Source organism: Suillus discolor, assembly GCF_016758755.1.
Source record: "Suillus discolor strain FC423 chromosome Unknown F5147scaffold_21, whole genome shotgun sequence".
Lineage (NCBI taxonomy): Eukaryota > Fungi > Basidiomycota > Agaricomycetes > Boletales > Suillaceae > Suillus > Suillus discolor.
The window spans coordinates 307,061-331,586 of record NW_024541268.1 but is presented as its reverse complement, the minus strand read 5'-3'; the positions used below and the strand labels follow the sequence as shown (position 1 = coordinate 331,586).

General features: G+C 48.3%; 7 protein-coding genes across 7 annotated transcripts; 1 reads left to right on the top strand and 6 right to left on the bottom strand.

Moving 5' to 3' along the window:
- Positions 1-5,781: 5,781 nt before the first annotated feature.
- On the bottom strand, positions 5,782-7,517 carry F5147DRAFT_634444 (zf-ZPR1-domain-containing protein; the record flags this gene model as incomplete). The annotated part of the gene is made up of 6 exons (XM_041432863.1): positions 7,333-7,517; positions 7,164-7,284; positions 6,487-7,106; positions 6,295-6,438; positions 6,039-6,242; positions 5,782-5,988 (listed from the first exon to the last, which is right to left on the bottom strand). Exons 1-6 carry the CDS (start codon positions 7,468-7,470, stop codon positions 5,782-5,784), a joined length of 1,434 nt encoding a protein of 477 aa, XP_041293997.1. The 5' UTR covers positions 7,471-7,517.
- Positions 7,518-8,215: 698 nt separating this feature from the next.
- F5147DRAFT_690088 (uncharacterized protein) lies at positions 8,216-10,072 on the bottom strand. Its single transcript, XM_041437034.1, is given in 7 exon segments — positions 8,216-8,240; positions 8,258-8,261; positions 8,280-9,363; positions 9,470-9,474; positions 9,496-9,716; positions 9,839-9,968; positions 10,051-10,072. 3 exon segments carry the CDS (start codon positions 9,678-9,680, stop codon positions 8,420-8,422), a joined length of 1,134 nt encoding a protein of 377 aa, XP_041293996.1. The 5' UTR covers positions 9,681-9,716; positions 9,839-9,968; positions 10,051-10,072; the 3' UTR covers positions 8,216-8,240; positions 8,258-8,261; positions 8,280-8,419.
- Positions 10,073-10,564: 492 nt separating this feature from the next.
- Positions 10,565-12,726, bottom strand: F5147DRAFT_690084 (major facilitator superfamily domain-containing protein). Its single transcript, XM_041437033.1, has 7 exons — positions 12,217-12,726; positions 12,095-12,160; positions 11,878-12,038; positions 11,683-11,817; positions 11,474-11,633; positions 10,915-11,425; positions 10,565-10,866 (listed from the first exon to the last, which is right to left on the bottom strand). Exons 1-7 carry the CDS (start codon positions 12,394-12,396, stop codon positions 10,628-10,630), a joined length of 1,452 nt encoding a protein of 483 aa, XP_041293995.1. The 5' UTR covers positions 12,397-12,726; the 3' UTR covers positions 10,565-10,627.
- A 2,009-nt stretch (positions 12,727-14,735) lies between these two features.
- F5147DRAFT_797075 (uncharacterized protein) lies at positions 14,736-15,527 on the top strand (the record flags this gene model as incomplete). Its single annotated transcript, XM_041443188.1, has 1 exon — positions 14,736-15,527. The coding sequence occupies one exon, from the start codon at positions 14,736-14,738 to the stop codon at positions 15,525-15,527; it is 792 nt and encodes a 263-aa protein (XP_041293994.1).
- An 888-nt stretch (positions 15,528-16,415) lies between these two features.
- Positions 16,416-16,971, bottom strand: F5147DRAFT_797073 (uncharacterized protein; the record flags this gene model as incomplete). Its single annotated transcript, XM_041443187.1, has 2 exons — positions 16,416-16,807; positions 16,847-16,971. The coding sequence occupies 2 exons, from the start codon at positions 16,969-16,971 to the stop codon at positions 16,504-16,506; spliced, it is 429 nt and encodes a 142-aa protein (XP_041293993.1). The 3' UTR covers positions 16,416-16,503.
- A 119-nt stretch (positions 16,972-17,090) lies between these two features.
- On the bottom strand, positions 17,091-18,666 carry F5147DRAFT_797069 (uncharacterized protein; the record flags this gene model as incomplete). The annotated part of the gene is made up of 4 exons (XM_041443186.1): positions 17,091-17,878; positions 17,927-17,968; positions 18,021-18,107; positions 18,162-18,666. Coding segments are annotated over 4 exons (1,422 nt in total), but the record flags the coding sequence as incomplete, so codon positions are not given.
- Positions 18,667-22,581: 3,915 nt separating this feature from the next.
- F5147DRAFT_752962 (kinase-like domain-containing protein) lies at positions 22,582-24,431 on the bottom strand (the record flags this gene model as incomplete). Its single annotated transcript, XM_041440225.1, has 4 exons — positions 24,226-24,431; positions 23,895-24,169; positions 23,363-23,843; positions 22,582-22,601 (listed from the first exon to the last, which is right to left on the bottom strand). The coding sequence occupies exons 1-4, from the start codon at positions 24,293-24,295 to the stop codon at positions 22,582-22,584; spliced, it is 846 nt and encodes a 281-aa protein (XP_041293991.1). The 5' UTR covers positions 24,296-24,431.
- Positions 24,432-24,526: the final 95 nt, after the last annotated feature.

Here is a 24,526-nt window from a genome sequence, read left to right as displayed (position 1 = left end):
TAGAGCTGCTACGGGGTTGGAGACACCATGCTGGTGTGCGCATGAAATGTCTTCACCTGTGGGGGAAGATTTTGTGCGCGGTAAGTGGAACACGGTCGTTTGCAAACCGTTTTGGTCTGTTTCGTGTTGGACGTCTGAGCAGGTGATGTGCAAGGATGGGTCAAACCCGTTAATGCTGGGCACTGTAAATTCACCTGCTCGAGCCATGGTGTAGAAGGTGACAGCGAGGCATGCGCGTACTGCAGCGGTGAGTGGATTGTCGGCGTCAAGTTTTCCCAGGAGCACTTCGACGAAGCTGATTGTGTATGGTTGTCGTTTCTTCTTCTTGGAAGTGGCGGGGGTAAGGTTGTTCGCCGCTTTGAGCAGCGTGACAATTTGGTCATCGTCGATGGTCCAGGGTTGACTGTGCAAGATATGCCATGCGCGCACACCATGTACATAGTTGGATACCGTTTTTCCAGAATATAGACCCGCCATGGTGGCAATGAATGAGGCGATGAGGTCGGAAGATGCTGGGGACCGTTGTGCTTCTGCAATCGACTTCGTGTCGCAGAATACGTGAAAGGCGAGGATTCCGCTGCCGTACAGTTCTTGAGTGCTGCGGGCCCAAGCGTGTATCATTACATTTTGTATGCGCTGGACGTCGAGATTCGGGTGCGTCAGCAGTGAGTTAGAGCTTGTCGGGGACCAGAGACGTAGACGGTCTCTGGCTGCGCAATGTGGGCGTAATGGGGATGGGAGCAGAGCGGGGTTAGCAGGATAGGCTGTAGGGGAAGAAGCCTTCAACGGCTGTTTGATAGTTTTCGTGGGTGGCAAAGACTTACTATGTTTGTGACGCTTCGAAGAGAGCCTCCCCCTCGCGTCTGAGGACGTCGTTGAGGTTGTGGGAATGATGGTTGACATCGCAGCGAGGCTGAGTGGGTGTGGCAGTTCGGCGCCGCGTCATTTCAGCGAGACGTTCAGCAGGGAGAGTGGGAGCGTCAAAGTCAATGAGGAACTCTTGGATTTCTGCGGGAATGTGCACTGGAGGGAGAAGGAGGTTGGCTGGTGGGTATTTCCCCCTTGAAGGCTCGTCTGCGGGGTTGTGCGCGCTGGGAACGTAACGAGTGAGGAAGGTGCAGTTGGTTGTGGCTGACAGCTTATGGATGCGTTTGAATACTTCATTGGTGGCGCGGTTCCGGCTGCGGCCCTTCCACCATCCTTCAACGACGCCACAGTTATCCCCGTAAATCTTGAGGCATGAGTTTTCTGGGCAGTTAGCAGCGAGCATGCAAGCAAGGAGTTCCATTCCGACTGCTTTGGCCCAGCCAATGTCTCGATTGTCTCTGTCCCACCCTGGAATAAGGCGCCAAGCTCGCCACCAGCCCTTGATCCAGATCGCAATGCCAACGCCCGAGCTAGCATCTGAGTAAGCTTCAGGTTCGATGACGTCGACGTGTCCTGGGATGGTGTGGGAGACGTTGGGTTGTGTGAGAGTGCTTTTCCACCAGTGGAGGTCGTTTGGAGTGTCTTTTTGGGGGGGTGCAAGGCATGTGAGGACGGTTACTACAGATGGATAGCATGGCTTCGAGGGAAACCAGGTATGCTCTCCCGGCAGGGAGAACGAAAGACACATGAAGGAGTTTTCCGTGGAGCTGTTGCGTTTCATGCAGGGTGTGTGCGGGTTGCTTCTCCCACTCATGGATGGCCTCCAGGTATTTCTCCTTCTTCTGTTCTGGGATGGAGACCCTGCGGGTCTCCAGATCCCATAGGAACCCGATGAATGGGGCGCATGTGGAGAAGAGTATGTCCTTGGCGAGTTCCCACAGGATGCCCAGAAAGCGAGAGAGTCTGTTAATATCGTCGAAGCAGTAGGTGAAGCGTGCGTCTTCTGGGGAGCGGGGAGAAGCAGAAGAAAGGTCAATGATTGGAAAGGTGAAGTCTTTGTTGAACTCCTCAATTCGGTCGTCGGGCATTGAGGATCCTCGATACCAGCGATGACCTCCCTCCACAAGACGACCGCCATTCTTGGTGACGATGAGTGCTCTTGCTGCCCGCAGCTGGTTGTATTCGTTGAGGTATTTGTGCAGGATGCGGATGAAGAAGTGGTCGTCGACCCATTTGGACACAGGGCCGATGCCTTGTGAGCGCATGACGTCGGTGCCTGCATCTGCCATTTCTCTGTATGATCCTGCGGCTGATGAACAACCGAAGCAGAAGCTCGTGTCGATGGCGAAGCTGTTGGTGTCTGTGCGAACCACCAATCCCGGCCATTGGGAAGGGTGTAAAGGTACGGTTCGGTAAGCTTCGGCCACGTCTCGGACGGCTGCTTGGGATCCTGGTGGAAGGTGCCAGATGAGGGTGCAAATGGTAGCGGCGGTGCCCCACGTGCAAGGGTAGAGGTTGGAATCGATGGATGAGTTGATGGATGAGATTGGGGGGGAAGGTGATGAAGGAAAGGATAGGTTTTGGACAATGCGGAATCTCCCTGGTTTACCTGGCTTGGGTATGATGGACAAGGGAGCCGTTTGGAAAGGACCAATGAGGGTTTCCGTCTTAGTTCTGGTGAGTGGGCCCATATATCTGCCGGTGGCATATTCACGTTCAATAATTGCAGTAAAAGCATCACGATGTTCAAGAATGGATGGATTATTAGCTGGGGTGTAAGTAGAGGTGATGGGGCGTATACTACCGGTGAAACCCATGCGCAGACTATTAGGTATATGTTTGTATCTATGTATAAGTTTGGAACTCGTGAGAATGTGGTGCCAGGCTTCTGCATGGTATGGGGTGAGGGCGTTAGAGTGTCTCGCTGAGAGAACATCCTTGAGCGCCATGTTCTTTGCTTCCACACCCTGAGCACTCATGTACGTGGGAATGGGAGGTGTTGATGCAGCCATTGGGTCTTTGCCAGTCGTAGCATAGCTCGCGTCCTTCGGGGTTGACCAGGTGCCCTGCTGAATTGCGGGTGCAGCGGGTTTTGGTGTGTCCATCCCACAAGAGCTCGGTGACGCACTTGTGGATGTTGTGATGGAAACAGCCCAAGCAAAGGGCACAGGCGGAGGAGCCAGTTTTGCCTGTGCCCACTGGAAAAAGCTGGTTGGCGTTGGGTTGTTTCCCTTGCTGGTTTCCCGAGGGACGGTGGTATGGGTGGAAGCATTCTTCAGACTGAGTGACCCCCACAGGTTCTTGTTTCCCGCGAGATGGGGCATTTTCCCGAGTTCGTCCTTTCGACTGTGAAGATGAGAGGGCGACGGAGTTCTGGAGCTGGGTTGAGAAGGTAGGGTAATGCAGCGAGTAGTTTGGTAGCGTGGGTGCGGGAAGTGGTTGAGCGGAGTTCATCCAAGTGTTGGTAGCAGGTGAGGGAAGCGAATTGTGGGTGGAGTTAGAACGTTGTGCGGGAAGCAGGTGGTGGGAGGTGGGAAGCGGGAAGCATGGGTGCAGCCGTGGTCGAGGCAGGTTTGGTAGCATGGGTTGGTAGCAGGTTGGAGGTGAAGAGGGGAGCATGTAGCGGGAAGCAGACAGCAAAGGGAGCATGAGCGAGTTGGGGAAAGCATATTCGAATGTTGTGTAAGTAGGTAGTGAGTTCGCGAGAGGGTGAAGTGAATCAAGTGTGTTAGGGTTGGTCAATGTTTGTATGGGGGAAGATGCATACCATTTTCATCCCTTCATCTCGTTCTTCTTCCCAGACGTCATCTGACAGGCTGTTATATAGCGCATTGTTAAATAATCCGATGTTGAAACCTTGATTTAGGGTAAGACGGTCGTGCCAATCTCTGCGAACCATGCTTGCGTAGCGGAGAAGAGTATTTTCCCCCCGTGGGCGCATTCTGTGTTCGTGGTTTGTGATGAGCGTGAAGAAAAGTGCAAGCACCATCTGGTGCTTGTCGGGCCAACCGGTGAAGGTTCAATGATACAGCGAGGCACGAACAATGCTCCTGACTGTATCTATAATTGTTGTAAGGTCGTGCGTTGCCTAGTCTGCTATACTTGAGACGACAAGTGCGTTTGACCCTAAAGGGGAAGCGAGTGCAGCAAGGATCTAGAGGTATGCGCTGAAAGCGCTACTGGTTGGCCAATGCGAAGCGCGGGAAAGCGCAGGTGCGCGCGAGGCGCGAGAATGCGCGAAGTGCGGGAATGCGCGCGCGTGTATGCGGAAACAAGAGAGAGTAAGAGTGAGTTTGCTTAAGTGATGATATGATGTAAGACAAGAGAAGAGAGATGCGAGGTGTAAACAAATAGATTTCTACTATGTTCTGCTAGGTAAATAGTGGGTAGTAACCAGTAAGTCCTCTGTCGTTCTGGTGGGAGAGTAAGTGAGTAAGTCATAGTATGTACTGCTGGCGCTTAAGTATGGCGCCTAAGCGCTGTCATGCGGAGCCGAAGCGCTACCGAGTAAGGTATGTAAGTATATATGTAAGTAAGGGTCCATGATAAAAATAAAGATGGAACGATATGCAAATGTGAGAAATGGAAATATACGCACTAGGGAACTTGGTGGACAGTGGATGGATGCTTCCGGATGGCTGGCGCTATAGGGCGCTCAAGCGCGGGAAAGCGCGCGCGCATATACATCGTAAAGCGCGGGAAAGGTACGCGCGGGAAAGCTGCGCCTCATATAGAGATAGCTGCGGGTAGCACACAGAGTGATGCTACAAGTTCGTGCCATGTACTCCCCAGTGAAAACTGCCATATTGCACAATGAAAGGCATGAGTCTCTACACTGGCCTTCTTGATATGGACAAGGAAGCTGGTTTTGGCCATGTCGAACTGCCTCCAGGAAAGATCGTGATCCTGTAAGGCTTTGTTAGAGGCTTTGAAGGAAGAAAAGGATTTCAAGGCAACGATGCCATCGATCTTTTCGAGACCTAGAGTGTCGTCCGCGGAGGACTTGTTCCAGTCTCGAGCCTCACGACAGCCGTCAGGGCTGAAGTACCAGAGTTCAACGAACTCCATGTTCTTGACCTTTTGGAGCGCGAATTGCGAGGGATGCGGGATGATGACATCTGATACCGGTAGGTCGACGTTAAAGTCGTTGATCTTCGGTTTCTTTTTCTCGGTTTCGCGACGTTCTTCTGCTTCTGCGGCTTCTCTTTCTTCGCGCTCGCGATCTGCGGCTTCTTGGATGGCGTGTGCGTCTTTGTCGAGCTGTTGCTGCCAGAGGACGATGCGTTCTTGGCATTCTTGGGTCCAACCATTGACGAGCTGGGCGAGGGCGGCTTCTGCGGTCAGTCCTGAGCCTATGAGGGCGGCAGTACATGCTGCAAAAGCAGGTGATTCGAAGTTCGGCTGAACTTCGAGCGACGGATCAGAGTTTATGCGAGGTACGATTACTTCCACCATGGTAGAACGACGGTGCCGGGCGTGGGTTTCGATATTAAAATGAGAAAGGATGAAAGAATTGTGGGTGTTGGTTTACTTGTAGGTACTTGTGTGAAAGAAAGAAAACAAAGGAGGATGGAGAGAACATCGACAACGACTACTAGGGAATGACAGTCACGGTACGAGAAGAAGAGTTTGTGCCGCTTCTGTTGTTCTCACAAAGACTAAACTCTGTTCCTTCGCTCGTGCCTCGTTACGTAACAGAGCCGCAACCAGCCCTCATCGCCACAGCACTCAATCAACACTCATCAGAAGCTCTTACTCTAGTTGCTGAACAGATGGTAGAAGATGCAAATGATCATATAGTTCCGTGAGTGTCTGTCTTGGGTCGTGACTCGCAGTGACGGGCTAGTAATGACCCAACGCAAACGATAGACAATTGAAACTATCCGAGTCTGCATCTTCCATTGCCATGACTTCTTAACTTTCAGCACCCTTCATATCATCACCGCCATACGATTCCACATTCATGCCATTCAGTCCAAGATCTTCATTCTGCTGCCACATTCGTTCGTATGAGACGATTTCCATTTCTGGATCTGGATCAGGTGCATATAAATTCTGTACGTGTGAGTTTGCCAAGGGGTCATCTAGAATCAAGGTAAATGGAATATCAGCATTCTTGACCTAATTGCAGAATCAGAATCATATGATGTTAAAAAGAGAAGAAAACACACCTGCTCAAGCTTTCTCAAGAACTCCCGGAACTCGGCCCTGTCATCGATATCTATGACCCCAGAATCCCCTGTATTAAAGACTTTCTCAGTGAGTTCATCGTATACCTGATCTAATATGCCTTCTAAAGTCGTGAAACGTCCCCCTAGTGTGCCAGGGTGAAGAACTAGGTCTATCTCTGGTATGCTAAGACCGCTCGTATTGCTCTACAGGACATTATTGAGTCAAAGGATCTCAAAATATAGTGTATGCACTTACTTTAAGTATGTCGCGACTAAGGTCGTCTTTATCTTCAACCTTCAACGTGATCTTCTTGCCCTGCTCAGAAATTGCAGTCCCTGACTTGATCTCATTATCCCGATATCCGCAGTCGTCACAATTAGTTGACATTATAAGAGAGTCCTGGCGGGGTTGTCAGGAATGCAGATTCAGTGTTCCCTCGGTACACACCTTGAAATAGGGGATAGAAACTTTTTTCATGCGGGTGATGAGTGGTCGTCCGCAATGCGGGCAGATTCCAGGGAATTCGAACAATTCCTCATTCAAACCCTCAGATTCCTGTCTTCCCTTGTCTGCTGTATTTTCTTCCGAGTCTTCTGCAGATGGTACCAATCGCAGCTGCTGGTTCTGCTCGAGCGACCGCTCGTATGTGCGCATGTTCCACTTCAGATCGGACATGCTGCCCACAAACTCAAGGAATGAATTCCCAGATGGGTCATCTAGAGTGATGGAGATTGCATGTGTGACTGGATCCTCGTTCGAAAGTTCTCTCTTCTCATGCGTGTCCTTCCCTTCGTCTCCATCTTCGTCATCAGTAATGATCTCCTTGAGACCATCAACGATTTCCTGAATTTTAGCGCAGGCGTTCTTATTTTGAATGTGTGGCTGCTGTACGCTGATATCTGCAACGGTATTCCGGAGAAGACCCTCGACAGTTGTAAGCTGCCCGCAGGGGGGCGGAAGAACCAGCTGAAACTCGGGAATATTGATACTACATGTTTCGGAACAAATGAGTTGGCGGTCAAGGTCACCGCGGTTAAGAACTTTTACTGTGTACATAACGCCTGCAGCTGCCTCGGAGATACAATGTTAGGAGGTGGAAGTAAAGAGATGAAATGAGTGCTCACATCTGATCTTCCCTGCTGGTTGGATCTCATTGTTTGAGTGGCCGCAATGTTCGCAACAGAAACTCATCACAATTACTTCCTGGAAGAACGGGATTGATATGAGCATCATGCACGTCACTCCCTGACGGAAGTGAGTATTCTACCAGTCATAGGAATGTTGTGAACCCACCTGCTTCCTACATTGCATGCAAAGAGACTCGATCTCTTCGAGTGGTCTAGCGGAGATATCCCCATCTCCGGCATGAGTTCTACCAGCAATGTCTGCAATCCGAGGAAAAAATTCGGATCTTTCTTCACTTTGAGTCATGCTAAAAGGTTAGACAGAGAAAAGGGAAGGAGGTTCCAATCAAGTTCCATGTAGTTTCCCCTAAACTCGAAGGCTCCTAAGAAATGAGTACTACAGTACATATCCCAATAATGCATATCCCAGTAATGCATATCCTTGATAATGCATCGACTTTGGCAGGGTCCCATCGTGGGCGCAGCCATTATGCACTAAAAACTTTATACTGAATAATGCATGAACTTTTGAGGGTATTATGCATTGTCTGGGTACTATTAATGGGGGCTGCATTGTTCTATGTGTGAATATAAGCAGCAAAATATGCTAGATAAGATATCACAAAAGTCTTTACAATGTCTCAATCCAAGCAAAGTTGACAATAAACCTACTCAGGAAACTGTTAAGCCTATTGAGATTGAATCTGATGACCACGACGACGGCAACAACATAGAATTGAGCGCATTATGTCAGCGCATTGAGACCGCATGCTGTAATCCTCGCTTAGCCTTAGAGCAACTCTGTAGTTATTGTGGTCAGTCGTGATGGGAGGAGCTACAGAATGCAAAGCAGGCGTCGTTAGATCAATATTTTACCAAGTAATTGATGTACTATCTACTGTGGTTATAACAAGGTCACACGGTGTCACAGTGTGTGACACCCAGCATTGTGCATATCCATGGTAATGCATGGCATTTTCAGGCTCCCGACCGTATGCATTATTGGGATATGTACTGTACTCAGTTCCCACGTGACTCGAAACGTACATGTGGCCAAATATAAAATTCATTCCAGCTTGATCTTACATCAATGTGAGTTTGTGTAAACTCTGTAGACCAGGGGATACATGATTCTAATATTTACTAGACATGACTCAGCTGGCTGTCCCGCGAGAGTACCACGTATCAGCGCTTCAGCACCAACAGAATCTGTTGAACACCGTCAGCTAATCCCTTATTTTGGACGGCAAGAGGACTTACTTGTCATTATACGCCCACTCTACGTCTCCCGTTGTTCCAGGTCCATACCACACTATCTGTGGCAAATGTTCATTTCGTATGAACGTCCGCCCACCCGTCTTCTCTGCGACCTCTTTCAATCCTACTCTCAAATTCCACACCTCTACTCTTCCAATTCCGCTTCGTCTAGCCGCCTGTTTGATCTTCGCAATCAGCCCAGGGAACATCTCTTCACTGGCGCAGAGTCGCGTGACGATCAGCGTTGCTGGAGGTGGTCTCAAGTCAACGCTCCAGCTTGCGTATGTCCCTGGGTCGCTCGTGGACTCTACGCCCCAGAATCCGTCTGCCATGGAAAAATTGGAGGCGAACGTTGACTTTGTGATGTGGAACTCGCAGACACCATCCGTTGGCAGGTATGTTGCGAATGCCGCTGGGCGCTCTACCTTATATGAGCTGTCGCTCGTTGGCATGTTCGCCAGCTCCTTCCTGATCCGAACGGCATCACGCTCCCAAAGCCCGTTCAATTGCTCTTCCGTCAACCAATTCCATCCCTCATCACCACCTTCCTCTGTGCCCACCTCCCAAATAGTTGAGATCGCTCCCCGCTTCTCCCATCCGCCCCCTTTGCCTCCAGGGCCAGCCGATCGATAGAACTCCTCCCCAACATCACTGTACAGCACCGAGAATAGTCCTTCACCAGCATCTGCTACCTCTTCTGGCGGTGCACCCCATGCCTCGGGGAATTTAGGAAGATTGGCACGCAATGCATTGACCCAATGCAGGAGGCTCATCATATGGTTTGCGTAACCGCGCCCGCGCTTTGAGGGTGGAGTAAATACGCAGGCGACACCATAACAAGTTGCTTCGTGCACTGAGTTGGGCTCAGATGGAGAGGAAGAGGGGTAAGCGACGAGACCTGTGCGCTTGTATCTGCCCCCAAAGACGCACGTCAGGAATTGCTCTTTTGTTGAGGAAAATCGATTCGCTTACGTCTCGCAGGCACTCATAAAATCAAGTGTTGTGGGGTCGTCCCGTGGCGCCAGTACCCTTCTCTTCCATTAGCTCACCTTCACTAGCAAAGTAGAGCGCTCACCAAGTGATCCACTTTCCATCCTTGGCGTATTCGCCCAATTCCATCGCCGCATCTCGCGCAAGGTAGTCCGTCTGACTCAGAGTGCCACCCCACTGAGGGAAAGTCCGGCGCCGTGACTCTTCAGTCTGCGCAGGTGTGGCGCGGAAGAGCGAGAGCGATGCAAGATCTACCTTAGGTTCTGCCATTGGAGATATACTTTGCAATATGAAGAGCGTTGATCGGTGAGTGAATATATTAAAGATAATGGGGTTGCAGGAGCTCTTTATATCTCTATCACAACCTCACCTCCCACCCATGTCAGGTGTGCAAATCAATAAGACTTATCCTGACTTATCATCCTTAGCCAGAGTTATCACACGTGGTCGCGCAACTTGTGACCGCACGCGCGCCGGCCTCCTCCCACCCAATTTAGTTCACGCTGCCACCGTCGCAGTGCTGTCACTGCGATAACAGGATGCTCCCATCAACGTATGGTACGGACTATCACATGTCCCTCTCTCTAAGTTGCTTTGCTGATTCACTCCCTGTCGCACATTGTCCTCCTGAAAAAAATAGAAAGACAGTCCGCGTTTGCTATCCAAGTTTGGAGCGACGAATGTGGTGTCGAAGTCAGACACCACATTCCTCGCTCCCTAAACATGCTTTCAATTTCTTCACGAATCTTGTTTTGAGTTTGGAGGCAAAGCTAACATCACAGTTCTAGATTCCTCGTCCATGCTAGACCAAAATGGTATTCAGAGCGGGGGAACTTGGAAGGGTGTCTGATTACTATATCGGGTAAATGTGGCTGCCTATGAATTTCGAAGGCTGGTTCGATACCAAGATGCTATTTGATAAATAAACCTTGACGCGCTAAACCAGACTATCAGGGTACTTCGATGCGCCTAGAACAACAGGTGCGAATACTTATATCTACCCCCTCGGGGAGACTACCCTGGGATGCTCTTTGGTCAATAAGATAAAACCTTTCGTGCTTAAAAACATTCGATCAACCTCGAGCTCTGGATGTCTTGAAGCAAAATATGGGACTCCCGGTGCGTCAGGAGACAAACTGCCTGATGAAACGCTGTGAAGGCTAACATATTCAAATTGATACAACAAATAAGACTCGCTTCGCTCTAAGCTAATTAGTCTACATAGTGCGAGGTAACAAGATACCGACGCCCATCGCCATGCACACCATACCTACCATTACACAATACACCAGATTCCCTCCAAGATACTGTTTCTCAATGCTAATCGAGAACGCGGAGTTGGCTGCAGCCGGCCCAACAGCGCGCATGATAGAAACGATCACTTGTGCGAACCCGTTTGTCGCACCCACGGACGCTCGGTTAGGGGAAGCCGCAGCGATATACATAAAAGATATGCCTTCCGTAACACATCAGAAATATCAGTGAGAGAATGACGACGACAAACCATATGCAAAATTTGTGCAGCCCATCAAAACAACCTGTAGGACCACCAAATACCATGTACTCTGAACAATGCCACTAGATCTCGCCAGCGTATTCAAGGTCGGGAGGAGAGCAACCACAGGCAGGGCGCACGTTACAGCGAACAGCCAAAGTTTTTTCGCACCCATGATATTATAAAGCCTGGCAAAGGCCAATGGCTGCATTGCGCCATTTAATATTCCCTGGAGCGCCAAGATAGTTCCAATGGTTGGAGTATCGAGCCCTAGACCACCCAGCGATATGGGAGTGGCATAGAACACGGGTTGTACAGTGCGAAATGCGATATCAACAAGGGCAATCCCGGCGTAGCTTCCGGTTGCAATGAGTACGCGACGAACGAAAAGAGCTCGAATGGGGACAGGCTTGTCACTGATCGAAGATGATACTGGCAGGGGTTCTAAAGTCGGTGAAGGGGAAATCTTGCGCTTTTTCCAAGGTAGCAGTTGGCTGATGTTCATTCGCGGAGTTGTGGTCTGCGACTGATATAAAGATTCATCTTGTCACACGATGAGATAACATACCTCCTTCAAGTAAAGAAAAGCGATAATCCATGTCAACGCTGATACTGTGGCAGGGACTGCACATGGCAAGAAGTATGGATATTTCTTCATAAATTCGGAATCCCCGAAGATATTAGGGAACCTATCCGCAGGCCGCGCAAGTCCTCCGCCAATGAGTGGCCTGTGGTTGTTTCAGTATATATAGAAAACGAAAACTTCGTGGAACACACCCAAGTGTGCTACCGCTGGACCAGGCAAGAGGGAGGAACGCCCATGCGCGGGCCATATTAGTCGAATCTGTCATTTCAGCCGTCATGCTCTTCATAACACCAATGTTGCCATTGAGTGCGCCATTCAGACAACGACTATTACAATAAGATGTGAACTCTGACTCAAAAATAAAATAACACAGAAACAGAACAGACCTTATCACCAAGCTCCAGAACGTCTTGGACAAACCGAAGCAAAACATCGAGAGGGAGAGTCCAAACAGTCCAATTAGCAGGACAGGTTTGCGGCCGATATAGTCAGAGAGACGACTCCAGTGGAAAATGGTGAGCGCTTCCGTCGCAAAGAATAGCGAGTGCTAGATCATAACACCGAGATTATCACAATGAAAACGCTCTCCACTTATCCACTTACCAACAACCCAACATAAAACGAAACGAGCGCTTCATCTCCGTGGGTGATTCCAATATCACGAATAAGCTACATCAATCAAGTTGTAACTTTATTTATTTAAGTCTTCAATGATAAATGCTGACCTGCGGTGCAAAAGGTGAAATAACTTGCGATGTCATTGGCTCGGCAATTTGCAACACCAGGAGCATTGAAAACTGGCGCCATGGTAGAGGTGTCTGTGGTTTCTTCGCCGGTGTATTTCCCTCCGATTGGAGCAAAGGCGTTTCCTCGTCCAGCTGTTGAGACGTAGGATCAGGAGACATGAAATGATAATTGCAGAAGTATGAGAGACGATGCGATGATTGATCAAGGGATCAATCGATCAATTTCATTGTGGACGGCGCCGCGGCGCGGGTTGGGTGATTTAACCATCGTGATGATCTAAGGGTGAATACTATGATCACCGGGTTGTCCTAGGTAGTCAAGCTAGTCAAGACTGTGGTCCGCGCTTAACCGTTACGCCAAAAGTGATTAGACTTGTGACCAGTCGGAGAACAAACGGACTGGCGCTTTGGAGTCGTCACATAATTAACTAACCCATACCAGGTATAACCCATACTAGCCCCTGCGCAGGATGAATCGATGATAGCCAGCGAGCGTCAAGTCAGTATACAATAAAATTTGATAATACGTGGCCCATTGGATCATCGGATCTGTTCGCCGATGGATATGGTAAGCAATGACTAGGACCACCTGGTCTCCTGTAACACGACTGAGTAAGTGAACGAGATTCCTTCATTGCAAAGTTTATCAACTGCCTTATCCCAGCGATTGGGACACACCACCCTTGAATACGGGTTTCCATGGCACTTTTTATATTTAGCTATGTTAGACGCGTCTACCTGTCGATGACTGTCCTTGCTTCGAGGATGACACCGTGTTTGTCTCTGTCCTCCTTGGTATTGCACTATCCCGGTGGCACAGCGTGTTGACGAGTCCTTCTTGAGTTCCATGATGCCCGGACCTCAAGGGACCGTGTGGTACAGTTTCGTGGTGGACTCTAGCTTGCGCTAAAGTCAATATCGGTCCGTCTCTATTACTTTTCCATCTTGTTTTCAGTCTTGCTTACATGTCTCTACAGGTATCCTTAAAATTTTTGTATGGCGAATTTTGGCCAAATCGCTCCTGCACCTCGCTCTTCCTCCTCTTTTCCGCCTTCTTGCATCCTCCTTCGACCTGCCACGCCGACGCTTCCACATCCCTACGACAGATTACCAACACATGCCAGTTGAAAGCAGTTTGCGCCAGATTCCGAGTGTTATCGACCTTCCTGGCGTCCTAGAGGTCTGCGCAATCAGGGAGAGGTCTGCGTCAGGAAGAACAAGTGAGGTCAAGCGAAGAGGTGCAAAGTCGAATAACGATTCACTGTCGGCCAATGGAGAAAATTACAGCGGATCTGAGCTCGAGAACAGCAACGGGTTATATCAATGCAAGGAAGTCCAAGCACTACGATGCTGACGGTGAGTGCATCGTCTGTCTCTTGGATAGATGTCGAAGTCTGAGACCAATTCCTATCCTTCTTCAGTATTGACCAAGGTAGTAGTCTATACTGGAATGGCAATCTTGGAAGGTTTGCCCGTTATATTGCCCTTTTGGGCTGGGGCGTCAAGCCATGTTGATAGCTTTACTGGCGTTGAATAACGTATGTGGTAACTAAGTCATTTCTTGACACGTTAATTTGATACCCCGGGACAATTCTTGATTTTATCTCTGGGCAAAGTGACGTGTGGGCCATGTTCATTTTTTTGAGCAGATGAAAGCTAAATTGGTACTTCATAGAAAGGAATGACTATCCTCTCTGGCTATGAGAGATTAAAATCAGCGACATGTACGTTGCCTGCGAGCGAAAGGAATATGCAGTATTGCATCTACTCAAGGGATTTCATTGCGGCATTGAGACAATTCAGAGTACATGAGTGTACTGACTTCTCTCCTTGAGAACGGTTCGGGTAAAATGGCTTGGACGGTGTTCCGACTTTTGTGATGGCTCTGCGTCTACTGGATCAATCATGTTATTTTCCCTCATGAACAATCGGATCTTGATACCGTGCTGCCCGGCAATTCTGTATGCAGTCAATGAAGCTCTTCTGCAATGTCCTCACTCGCTGTACGCATGATTCTGAGTCCGTCACATAGCGTGTTTAGGTCGAAATCAAAGTTGAGGTAGGGTCAAGGCTGCCGCGCGCCTCCTGTGCTTCCGATTATGTCTTCACCTCCTCGTTTTCGTGCATCACCCAGTCCATCGCCTTTACAAACAGTTCAAGACATGACACAACATAAGAATAGACCCAGCTTTCCAATAGCTATCATAGTTATTGACGAGCCACTAAGAACCATGCGAACAAAACACCAAGAACAGGGGCAGCTGCAAATTGGCGATAGGAGGCCTCACTGATCACAAAACCCACTACTAGTAATGTCATAGCGGAAATTGAGTATTGAATCTCCTCATCATCAAAAGTATGGACTCTCTTGTTTACAACTCTCAGGCAAACACCAAACACTGTCTTAGGTGAGAGAGCTTCACTTATTACTGTCATAGTGATCTAAATATTTATCTGCTCTCTCTCCTATTCGGCTACAAGGCGGAATCATTGATCAAATGGCTAACCTCATCCGGTCTGCGAAGTCAAGTAATGACTGGACCTTCTATGATCTCCTCGCATACAATATCACTGTTGTGCCTCTGGCGCCTGAACAGTTTTTTCCTCAAAACCCTGGACCACTCTTGGAGGGTTTAGATCCATCACTCCTTAATTCCAGTCTTGATGACAAGAATTTCTCAGACCCCAACATCTCAGATGCCGTTTTCCGATATCTAGGCTATCTTGGTCTGGCTACCAATCCCACTCAAGAATCTTTCATGGACACATTTGCTCTGGAAACTCTCCATATACTCGGCTTCAGTAAACGCTTATGGCTCGGCACGCACCATAGTATCCCACTATCTATATGTGGTGATGTCTGCCAAGTTGCACAAACAGATGTGTGTCTGCGTGATCTGCAGTCAACAGTCTTGCTTGTTTTGCGAGTAGACAAATCAGCATTCAATGCATGTCAACCTGAACCAGAAGTCATTGCAGGAGCAATTGCTGCGTATCAAAACAACAATCAGAGGCGGCTCCTCAGAGCACTTTCCCCCCTTGATGCCATGACTATTCCATGCATCACTATGGTTGGGACTCGACCCACCTTCTATCTCGTCCCCGTCACAAAAGCACTCAGCACTGCAGTTGAGACTGGCCAGTACCCTGAAGTTCAAACGACAGTCATGATGTGTGGCACCAGTTTAGGGCACAACAGTAGTCTCAGCGAAGGCATGGAGACACCAGAGTATAGGCGCATTGCTTTTGAGCATTTTCTCGCATTCAAAGCCCTTGCGAAGGAACATTGACAGAAATTTCAAGTTATTTTCTGACTTGACATTGCCGTGCGTGTCTCTCAAAATACTTCAGCTGAAATTTGACCTGCGTTTAGCTTTCCATGATTCTACTGTAATAATTAGTTTCTTGATCTGACTGGTATATGTACTAGACAATTTAATCAGACTCTAGGCCTCAGTCCCAGATAACGTACTGTATATTAATGTACTAGACAGTGTAATCAAGACAAGGTAGTGTTGCCGTGGTTCCAGCTAATGCCGGCAGTAGCCGGTTCTAATTCACCGGCTTGACCGGAACTGCAAAGCCAGATCTGCTTACATAATTATGGCACAGTCCGGCTAATGTAACTGAAATAAGCGCTGTAAGCCGGCTCAAGTCAACTTATGATAGTGTAAATTCACAAAGGTCAGGAAATATCGAAATCATGGGATGTTGGGTTTGAACTGGACAAATATGAAATGCGGGTGCGAGAGGTATCAGAAAGGGAGGAGTATGAAGGATATGTTCTGGCGAGAAAGAATGCGTAGGTATTGAGGGTATTAATGGAATTTTATTTGACCGATGCGAGTGAGCCTTGCGTGAGACCGTTAGAGAGGTAGGGCTAGTTGTTGATGGGACGCGTTGGGCATAGTCTGCAATGCGATGCAAGGTATAGAAGTCAGGTATATGGAAGATGACGGGTGAAGGCTCAGGGTTGGTTATAAGATGCAATAACATTGCGGGTAATAATTCTGGAGGCACGATGGTAGATATGCTGCGTTTGGAACAAAATTATGAACCACAGTTCTTCAAAAGTGAATTAAAACGAACTTTAATGGATGCGTGGTAGACGTCTTGATGGGAATGTTCAGATACATGAGTGCAGTAAATGTTACATATGCAAGATGATGCGTACCGTAAGAACTGCGAGGTGGTACATCATAAATGCAAAGTAGGACAAGGTAAGAACAAAGCGTAAAAGGCGTGTATGCACATTATAATGTCAATTCATGGCTTCAGAGATTTTGCTTGCAAAGAAGGTCCTGCTCCAGTTTCGTCCATTGAGTATCTAACCTTGTGAATGTGCGGATGAGTATCGGGTTGTGATGATTGAGGCTTCCGTGCCCGAATAACGATGAATGACGTGTATGGTGAGTCATAGTGGGCGCGACCGCCACCGATGCAGGAGAAACCTGAATTGAAGTGTTGGGGAGGTGTGCTAATGGATGTGCGGTCGTATGAGCTGCGGGGACCTGGACCTGAGAATGGCTGCCACGCATCCATTATGTGACCACTTTCTGCATCATCATCGCTGTGCTCTCTGTAAGGCCGCAAAGCATGCTTGAGTCACAATACTGATGGCGGGGGCCCACCAGAATGATGAGAGGAGCTGGAACCTTTGTCTTTCTGCGCGAAAGATGCGTTGGGAGGCACATAGGGAGATGAATCACATGCAGCAAAAGAGTCTCGAGCCATGGGTGAATGTCGTACTTCCGTGGCTTTGTAGTGTCTTTGTTCGCGACCACCTCTCCGTGGCCCGTAACATCTGAGAAGAGAAAGCACACCGATCAATCCACTATCAACTGGCCGTCTGGAAGGAAAAGCAAGCCTGAGAAAAGCTGCGAATTCTGGCGGTAGTGATTGTAGAGTGGACCTAACGCAAGGAGAGTATGTGTTTCATTGTATAATTTGGTTGTTGAGGTCCGGCTTAGCCGCAGGAGCAGAAGAGAAGGAGCGATTACAGAGAAGAGTGTGAATGAGAGAGCACCAAGGGCTACTGACGACACTGAGCTTCCTGTTGAAAATTCGTAGCACGAGAATATGGTGACGGGTAAATGAAAAAGGACGAGAACGCGCACAAGGTTTCCTATGAGCACACTAGAGTGAAAAGAGCTGACTTCTGGTCGAAATAAGCGTCTCCTGAGTAAAGTATAGTTGTGGCCAAATCCAGTTGATGATCTGCTCTCATCTCCACTTGTGTCGAGCATGTCCTTACTGCCCGCTGAAAGCCGCGGCATATGACCCTTGCTCGCTGTGTTTGTAAGCACAGCAGAACTTGATAAACTGCCTGACGGCCGTTGTGAGAATATCCAATCTACCGTCCATAGGAACAGACTGAGAAAGATTGTCCCAGCTATAATGGCCAAGAACAGGGTTAAGCAGATCGCAAAGAGATCTTGGGGTTGTACTCCAACACTCCAAGCAAAGGATTGCATCCCAGTTGTAGTGTTCGGTGGAAGTAGGAAAATTGTGTTCGGAATTGACTGGTCAATGTAGATAACAGAAGTTGGATCGGCCAACTGATCGGCGAAGTCTGATGGTGGATTATATGGTTGGACATTCAGCGGATTCCAGTGCATGGAATGTGCGTTCAATGTGATGTCTACAGACCATTAGCAGTTCGTACGGCACTATTCAGGTCTAAACCTACTATACGTCAGCGATGCCCAGGCAGTTTGCGAAAGTAGGGGATCTGAAATTCATGAGCACATGTGGTGTATATCAAATTCTGAATTGCTACTCACAAATAAAGGGCGGCCACTGGACAGCAACCATAGCTAGGGCTGCACACCACTGTGTGTGAAAGATGATGTCACGTAATGATGGGGAGCCTGATGAACCATGAGCATCGCAAAAATACGAACAGAACATGTAAAATCACTTACAAAATCTCATCAATGCAGGTGATGTTGAAAAACGCTCACCGCTGATGGCACTAGCAAGAATGAACCCAGTACTCTCAAACTGGTGCCAGATGCCCGGACCAGGTCTACTAAAGCCCCGACTCCAAGCAGATACGATCCGAGCAAACCCAACAATGAGCCAATAAGTTGCTGCAAGAGCAATTGTTGCCCAGAATATGATGTGGGCATTGCCATACGGCAAATCAAGTGGTCCAGGATGAAGTGGTGTGGTTGTAACGCTAAGGCATAATATTTCGTTTCCAGATGGGTCGACAGCTCGGAGTTCTGTGTCCATAGTTGTCAAAGAATTCTGGGTATTAAATGGTATGGGTGCAGAGAGTGCAAATTGCCCTGCAGGTATGGGACAATATGTGGAATCTCCACCGAGAGATGGCAGAGGAGAAGGTGGGCGTAATGTATCGCACAAAGCAGAGTTATTACTAAAGGTATTCATGGTGAGCGTCGTGGCTTCCGTGAAGAGGGTAGCTTGGAGGGAAGAACATGAGTTATGCCGCTAAAGCACACGAGCAAGTATGCGTACAAAGGCTGGTGCTGTTACCTCCACTAACATGGGAGTTGGGGAGTACACAGCTAGAGTCGCAACGCTGTCACATGACCGGGAAAACGTGGTACTTTTTCCTTGAGTGGTGACATCACTCAAGGAAAAAGTGCCATGTGGCTTGCATCATGTGATGAGCATACCCATCGCTCCGTTGTTTACCGGAGCTGCTCCAATCATGTCTGCGAGTGGGTGGTGATGGGGTTCTTCGAACACACTGGTCTTTATGTGAAATACTCAGGCATGTATGACATTGACACGTGACTGTAAAGAAGACGACAAGGTTGTAAACACGAAAGCAGGGCAGCAAGGCTAGTAGAGACGAGTGACTGATGAGGCAAAGGAGGAAGACTGAGACCGAAGACTAAGGTGAAATACGTGCTGATTAAGCTGTGGAAGGGGAGGGAGATGAGCGAAGGATGTAAGGCGCCAGTAGGTAAACAATACAAATGATGAGCAAGAAGTAGTTATAGCGATGCATAGATGATGGCAGCATCCTCAACATCATCGCACTCTTGGTCTGCGATAGCTTTGAGGAGTGCTTCATGTGTGGAACTGCCGGATGAAGCTTTGCTAATGTTAGATGCGAAAACCTCGCCAGGCTCCACATCATGTAGCACTTCATATTCCATGTCTCGCTGTGATGCTGCCCACCCTTTGGTGAAGTTGAGCCTATCTTTTTTCAGCATAAACTTGATGATCTGTAGCGCTTCCATCAGCATGGGGCTAAGGCGGTTCCGTTTTTGCGTGTCAGTCTCGCTACTCGATGAGAACACGCGCTCGCAGGGGACAGCGGATGCTTGTATCGGGAGATAGTCCAAGGCAATTGCAAAGACTGTCGGAAACATCCCCTGAGAGGCCTGGTCAACATTCCATGGTCAATGACAAACAATGTAGCTCGAGGAGATACAAGGCTCTTACCGTCCAAAACGAGAGAATATTTGTGCCTTTGGGGCTGCGAGTAGCTGTACTGTACGCATTGAACTCCTCTTCGACTGTTTGGGCACCCCCGCTGTGATCTGATGGCATGTCTATGTCAGGAAGGCCATAGAGGCGTGAACCTAGCGTGCTTGGCTTTTGTACTGCCCCTACAGAGGGTGCAGAACCAGAGGCCAGGGTCCCTCTCTTGGCATGCATCTAGATGATACATTCAATGTTGCGCTGTTATTGGCAAAAGACATACGTACAAGTTTCATGATAAATTTCTTGGCGTCATTAGTTCGCTGTTGACCCCAATGGCGTTCCATCCACAACATCCGTGAAGCAGGATCGATGACTAAAAGTAACAATGAGAATCAGACTTCCATTAAAATATGCAGAACTGACACATAGAGACCACATAAGCATTGGTGGCGCCCATCCGATCATCATATTTACCCGCCCACAGCAAGCCTATGCTAATCAGAGGCGCAAAGTGCAGGAAGTGGTTCACTATGTGATTCCATCCCTCGATCAATCTTTCAAAGGTCGGAACTGCGCCACTCAATGTCAGAGTACTTTCACTTGACATTGCTTGTTGAGCAGCGTGCGGTACCTAATATCAGACAGTGAGACAGATTGTAGATTTAGAATACATTAGCACTGACCTCCAAAATCACTTCGAGATCCTGCAGAAAGTGCCATTCCATCGGAGTCAATCTCTTGTCAGCGATCAGGTGTTGATTTGGGTTCTGAAAGAACATATCCACAGCCTAGGCTACCATTAGTCTGTGATAGATGTTAGTGGGGTGGAGGCTTACCTGGCGAAGGGTATGTAAGCGGTTCAACATGACATAGACCGAGTCCCAACGTGTCGGCTCATCATGGAGGAGTTGTACGACAGGCAGCCGGGTGGGGGAACCTGTGTGGTCTAGGAACCATTTATTGTTGTTACCCGTGGTAATGGTGATCATGAAACTGTCACGGCGCTGGATCGATGCACAGACTGTGTGCACAAGTGCTCTAGCTCGATCAAGGGCTTTGCCTGCTAGGGCTTGGACATATGCTGCCTTGTTGATGGTCTCACCACTGACTACCCATGTCTCCGACACATCTGAAAAGTCAGCAATTGAGTACTCGTCGATAATGTGTTTCACGCATATGTTGATAATATGGGGGAAGCACGGAATCCGGTGCTCAACAGGATTGAATTCTATCCCGCGTTCCTCCAGTAGACGTGAGTACTCTTGCATGGAAGTGTGATTGTTGCCAGCGTTGTCCAGGGTAAAATGTCCAGACTAAATGGAGTCAGATCATGTCACCAGTAAAACTAAGCATGAACCTTCTCTGTCACTTCGACACGATCGAGGAGGCCCAATATTGATTGGGCTAGGCAATCTCCTGCATGACTCCCTGGTGTGTGGTTGAAAGCGATCAGTGCTGCTTTCAAGACGAGCACGGAAGTTTTCACATCTTTGGCAATCCAGTGAGCTGTTATCGCCATGAAAGGGCGGAGGTTGGAGTCTGACCACAGGTCAGACGTGAATGAAATCTTTCCCTGCGCCATCTGAAAGATATAAGATACTTTTCACGACTTTAGACAACCGTACTTACCGCAAGGCCCCTTTTCAAGGCCTCGAAGTACTCATCAAAGGCCTCAAGGATCAACTCATGAAATTTTGTGCGATGGTAGATATCGCTCTCGTTCAATTCTGGGCGTAGAAGGCGAATCAACCGATGAAACTCAGGACACTCAATGATGTTGATTGCCTGAAGGTGTTATCAATAATAGCGCATAGAAATTAAACAGCGACTCACCTGATCGTCGGCAACAACAAACCTCACCAGTTGTTGATGCATCTCGTCAAGGGTGAAGTTAGGAATTTCATCCTCCAGAGTTCCTGGCTGTCCAGTTCTGAGCAGCGCATCACTATGACTAGGAACATCTCCGAGCGAATCAATTGTGCGAGTCGGATCTCTGAGCCTTTCACGTATTGCTATGACGGTCCATCCTTCATCAAGAAGAGCGTTTAAAGGCTTGATCTGTATGGGCCAGCCCTGGCGCCCTGCCTCCTCCAAGTAAATGAGGGTATGATGATTGTATACATGGTGATGAGGGCCTGTATTGCCCGTGGTGGTTTTGTACGTTGTAACTTTGTACGTCGGGTCAAGTTCGTGCAACTGCCTAGTGAATGATGTGAGAAAGAACACAGGAATCACAGAGATGATGCTCACTCGCAAGGTATGCAGGTATTGCGCCCAGTAACTTCATTCAGCCTGAAAAAGAAATGGAAATCATCAGCGCCTTTGGCCTTTTTCGTTAGATTACCGGTGTCCAAGAGAGTAGTTTGAGTGGGATGGACAGTATGTGTGGCTGTCTGAAGTGGGCTAGGGCCTGCAGGAGCCCTAATGGTAGGTTCAGGCAGGCCATACTCTTCATTGTCATCATCACCAGAGACATTGTCGAGGTCAAAATATTCCCCTTCATCCACTGTAGGTTGAGAAGGGCTGAAGTCTCGATATCTATGAGGGAGCTGGTGTTTTCGATTAGGGTTTGTAAGTGCATTCGCTGTGATGACAGTGCGGATGGCAACAGTAGCGGGGATGGGGACAATGGTAGCAGGGGTGGGAATAACACCTGCGAGGACGGGAATAACACCAGTGGGGACGGGAATAACACCAGCAGGGACGGGAATAACATCAGTGGGGACGGGGATAACATCAATGGGGACAGGAATAACACCAGTGTGGATGAGCACAGTGGGAGCAGGTGTGGTGGTCGTCTTGGGTGCACGCCGACGAGGTGCCATGTTGGTAAGAGCAGCAATGCAGATATAACAACATATTTGCCTGTTTTTATAAGCCTGTGTCAGGAGAGACACCGCAAAATGCCAATAGATTAAAGCTAACCTTGAAAAAATGTGTTCATCCATGAAGTCGATTGGCTAATCAGCGATTGAGTATCACAATCCAATAAGGTTCACCTAGCGAAAGAGCAACAACACGTTTCATGGAATATCCCCCCACACAGCATGCGATGAAGTCATCCAACAAAAGGGCAGTGACACATTTAGTGGAGAGTCCCCAATAGCTTCCAGTGCTGTAGACATGATGGCAAGTACTGATCCGGGCGATCTCGTATCTGAAGCTTAATAAGTTTAACACTTGATGACTCATTAAACAGCCACAATCGTGGATGAGTGTGCATGTATATGGATCCCTCTGTATGTTGAAGGGAGTGTTGAGATAAAACATAAGAGGGCACGCCGTAGGAGTTGAGACTTGAGAGTGTCTGATTCAGGAATGACAATTTTTCTATAATAGCTATTCATACATACAGCTAGTTCTAGTCTTGGCAACAATATATCACACACACGTATGTACAGGTAGTAAACATTCAATAGATTCATCTCACGACATGTTCCTTGTTGCGGTGTGGAGTGGAAGCGGTTGCAGGTAGTGGCCCAGGGCTATTACGTGGGCGGAGGCTTCAGGAAAAACAGGATCATCAGTTTACAAATTGGAAGATGAAAAGGAATTACGCACACACGAGTTGATCTGCGAGGAGGGTTTGCCTTCATTGGATGTGGTTGCACTGCCTCGGCCACCACCTGTTCATTGGAGAATGCAGGGGTATGAATGATAGGATCGGGCTGGCCAAAATCCAAAAGGCATGTAGCTGGTGTTGGCGATGTGTCAGAAATACCGTGGAGTAATGAATGTAGATAGTCATAGTCAGGATCCTCCGAGAATGCAAGTGAGCGTGTGTAAATTAGAAGACTTGCGAACTCGACGGGAATTCCGTGACATAAGACTTCAACAGTAGTATTTACTTTGCGCTCAAGCATGGAAGAATTGGAGAGCTTTTCGTGATCGCTGGTTAACCATGGGAGGGAGCCACGCAAGAAATATATCAGCGTATATGTGAGGGACTCGAGATCATCACGACGACCTGGCTCAACTCCTAAGTGACTGTTGATTGAGGCGAATGCAGGTGTGCCGGTGAGACAACGACCTTGGCGAAATGGTATATGGGCTCTGGTTGAAGTATTGTAGTACTCCTTCGAAATACCAAAGTCAATTATGAAGGCGGTGTGCTTCAAATCGTCGAGACCAACTAAGATATTCTGGGGTTTGATGTCACCGTGAATGAAATTGTGTGAGTGGATGTATTCGAGACATGAGAGCTGGAAAAATGGAGTTAGCTCTCTGCAATGGCCTTTCACAAAGTGGCTGACCAACTGGTTTCCTAGATTCACAATGTTAGGAAGGCTGAATCTTCGATCATGCGCAATGAAGATATCATGCAACGACGGCCCGAGGAGATCAAGAACCAAAGCATGGTATGTTGATTCTCTGCCAAACCAAAAGACGCGGGGGATCCCAACCCCGCCTGCGAGTTGTTTCAGAATCTTGTATTCATTGCACACAGAGGACGAGCGGTTGATGATAGGTTCGAGTTTGACAGCAACTGAATCATCCTTGATGAAGTTTTGTGCATGGTACACAACAGCTAAGTGAAGCCCAGATGGTGAATATAGTCACTATGTGAATGACATAGTCACGTACCGTATGAGCCAGACCCCAGAACATTTCCCAGCCTAAATCTGCCATCGACTCGAGTAGGGACCTTATTCATGGTATGAAATAACGTAGAGTAGATCCAAGAGTCAAGCAGGAAGTTGGAGGAAGTATTAATTCCACATTTTACAAGCAGTTCAACCAGCTTGAACCAGCTGAAGGCCAGTTCAAGCCGTAGTTTGGCTTTAGTTGGTTCTTGCGGCTGACTAACAGAATGAACCAGTTTACATGGCAAATTGGTGGCTTAGTTCACTACAATGACCGAACTACGAGTTTGTCGGTAGATGCC

What these genes read in the sequence shown, in the direction of transcription:
- F5147DRAFT_690084 (XM_041437033.1), bottom strand. Translation starts at nt 12,396, where the DNA reads ATGTCTCCTGATCCTACGTCTCAACAGCTGGACGAGGAAACGCCTTTG. An exon ending in TTTCACCTTTTGCACCGCAG is followed by an intron (nt 12,161 to 12,216) that starts GTCAGCATTTAT and finishes TGATTGATGTAG; the next exon opens with CTTATTCGTGATATTGGAAT. An exon ending in TTCTGGAGCTTGGTGATAAG is followed by an intron (nt 11,818 to 11,877) that starts GTCTGTTCTGTT and finishes TTATTGTAATAG; the next exon opens with TCGTTGTCTGAATGGCGCAC.
- F5147DRAFT_690088 (XM_041437034.1), bottom strand. Translation starts at nt 9,680, where the DNA reads ATGGCAGAACCTAAGGTAGATCTTGCATCGCTCTCGCTCTTCCGCGCC.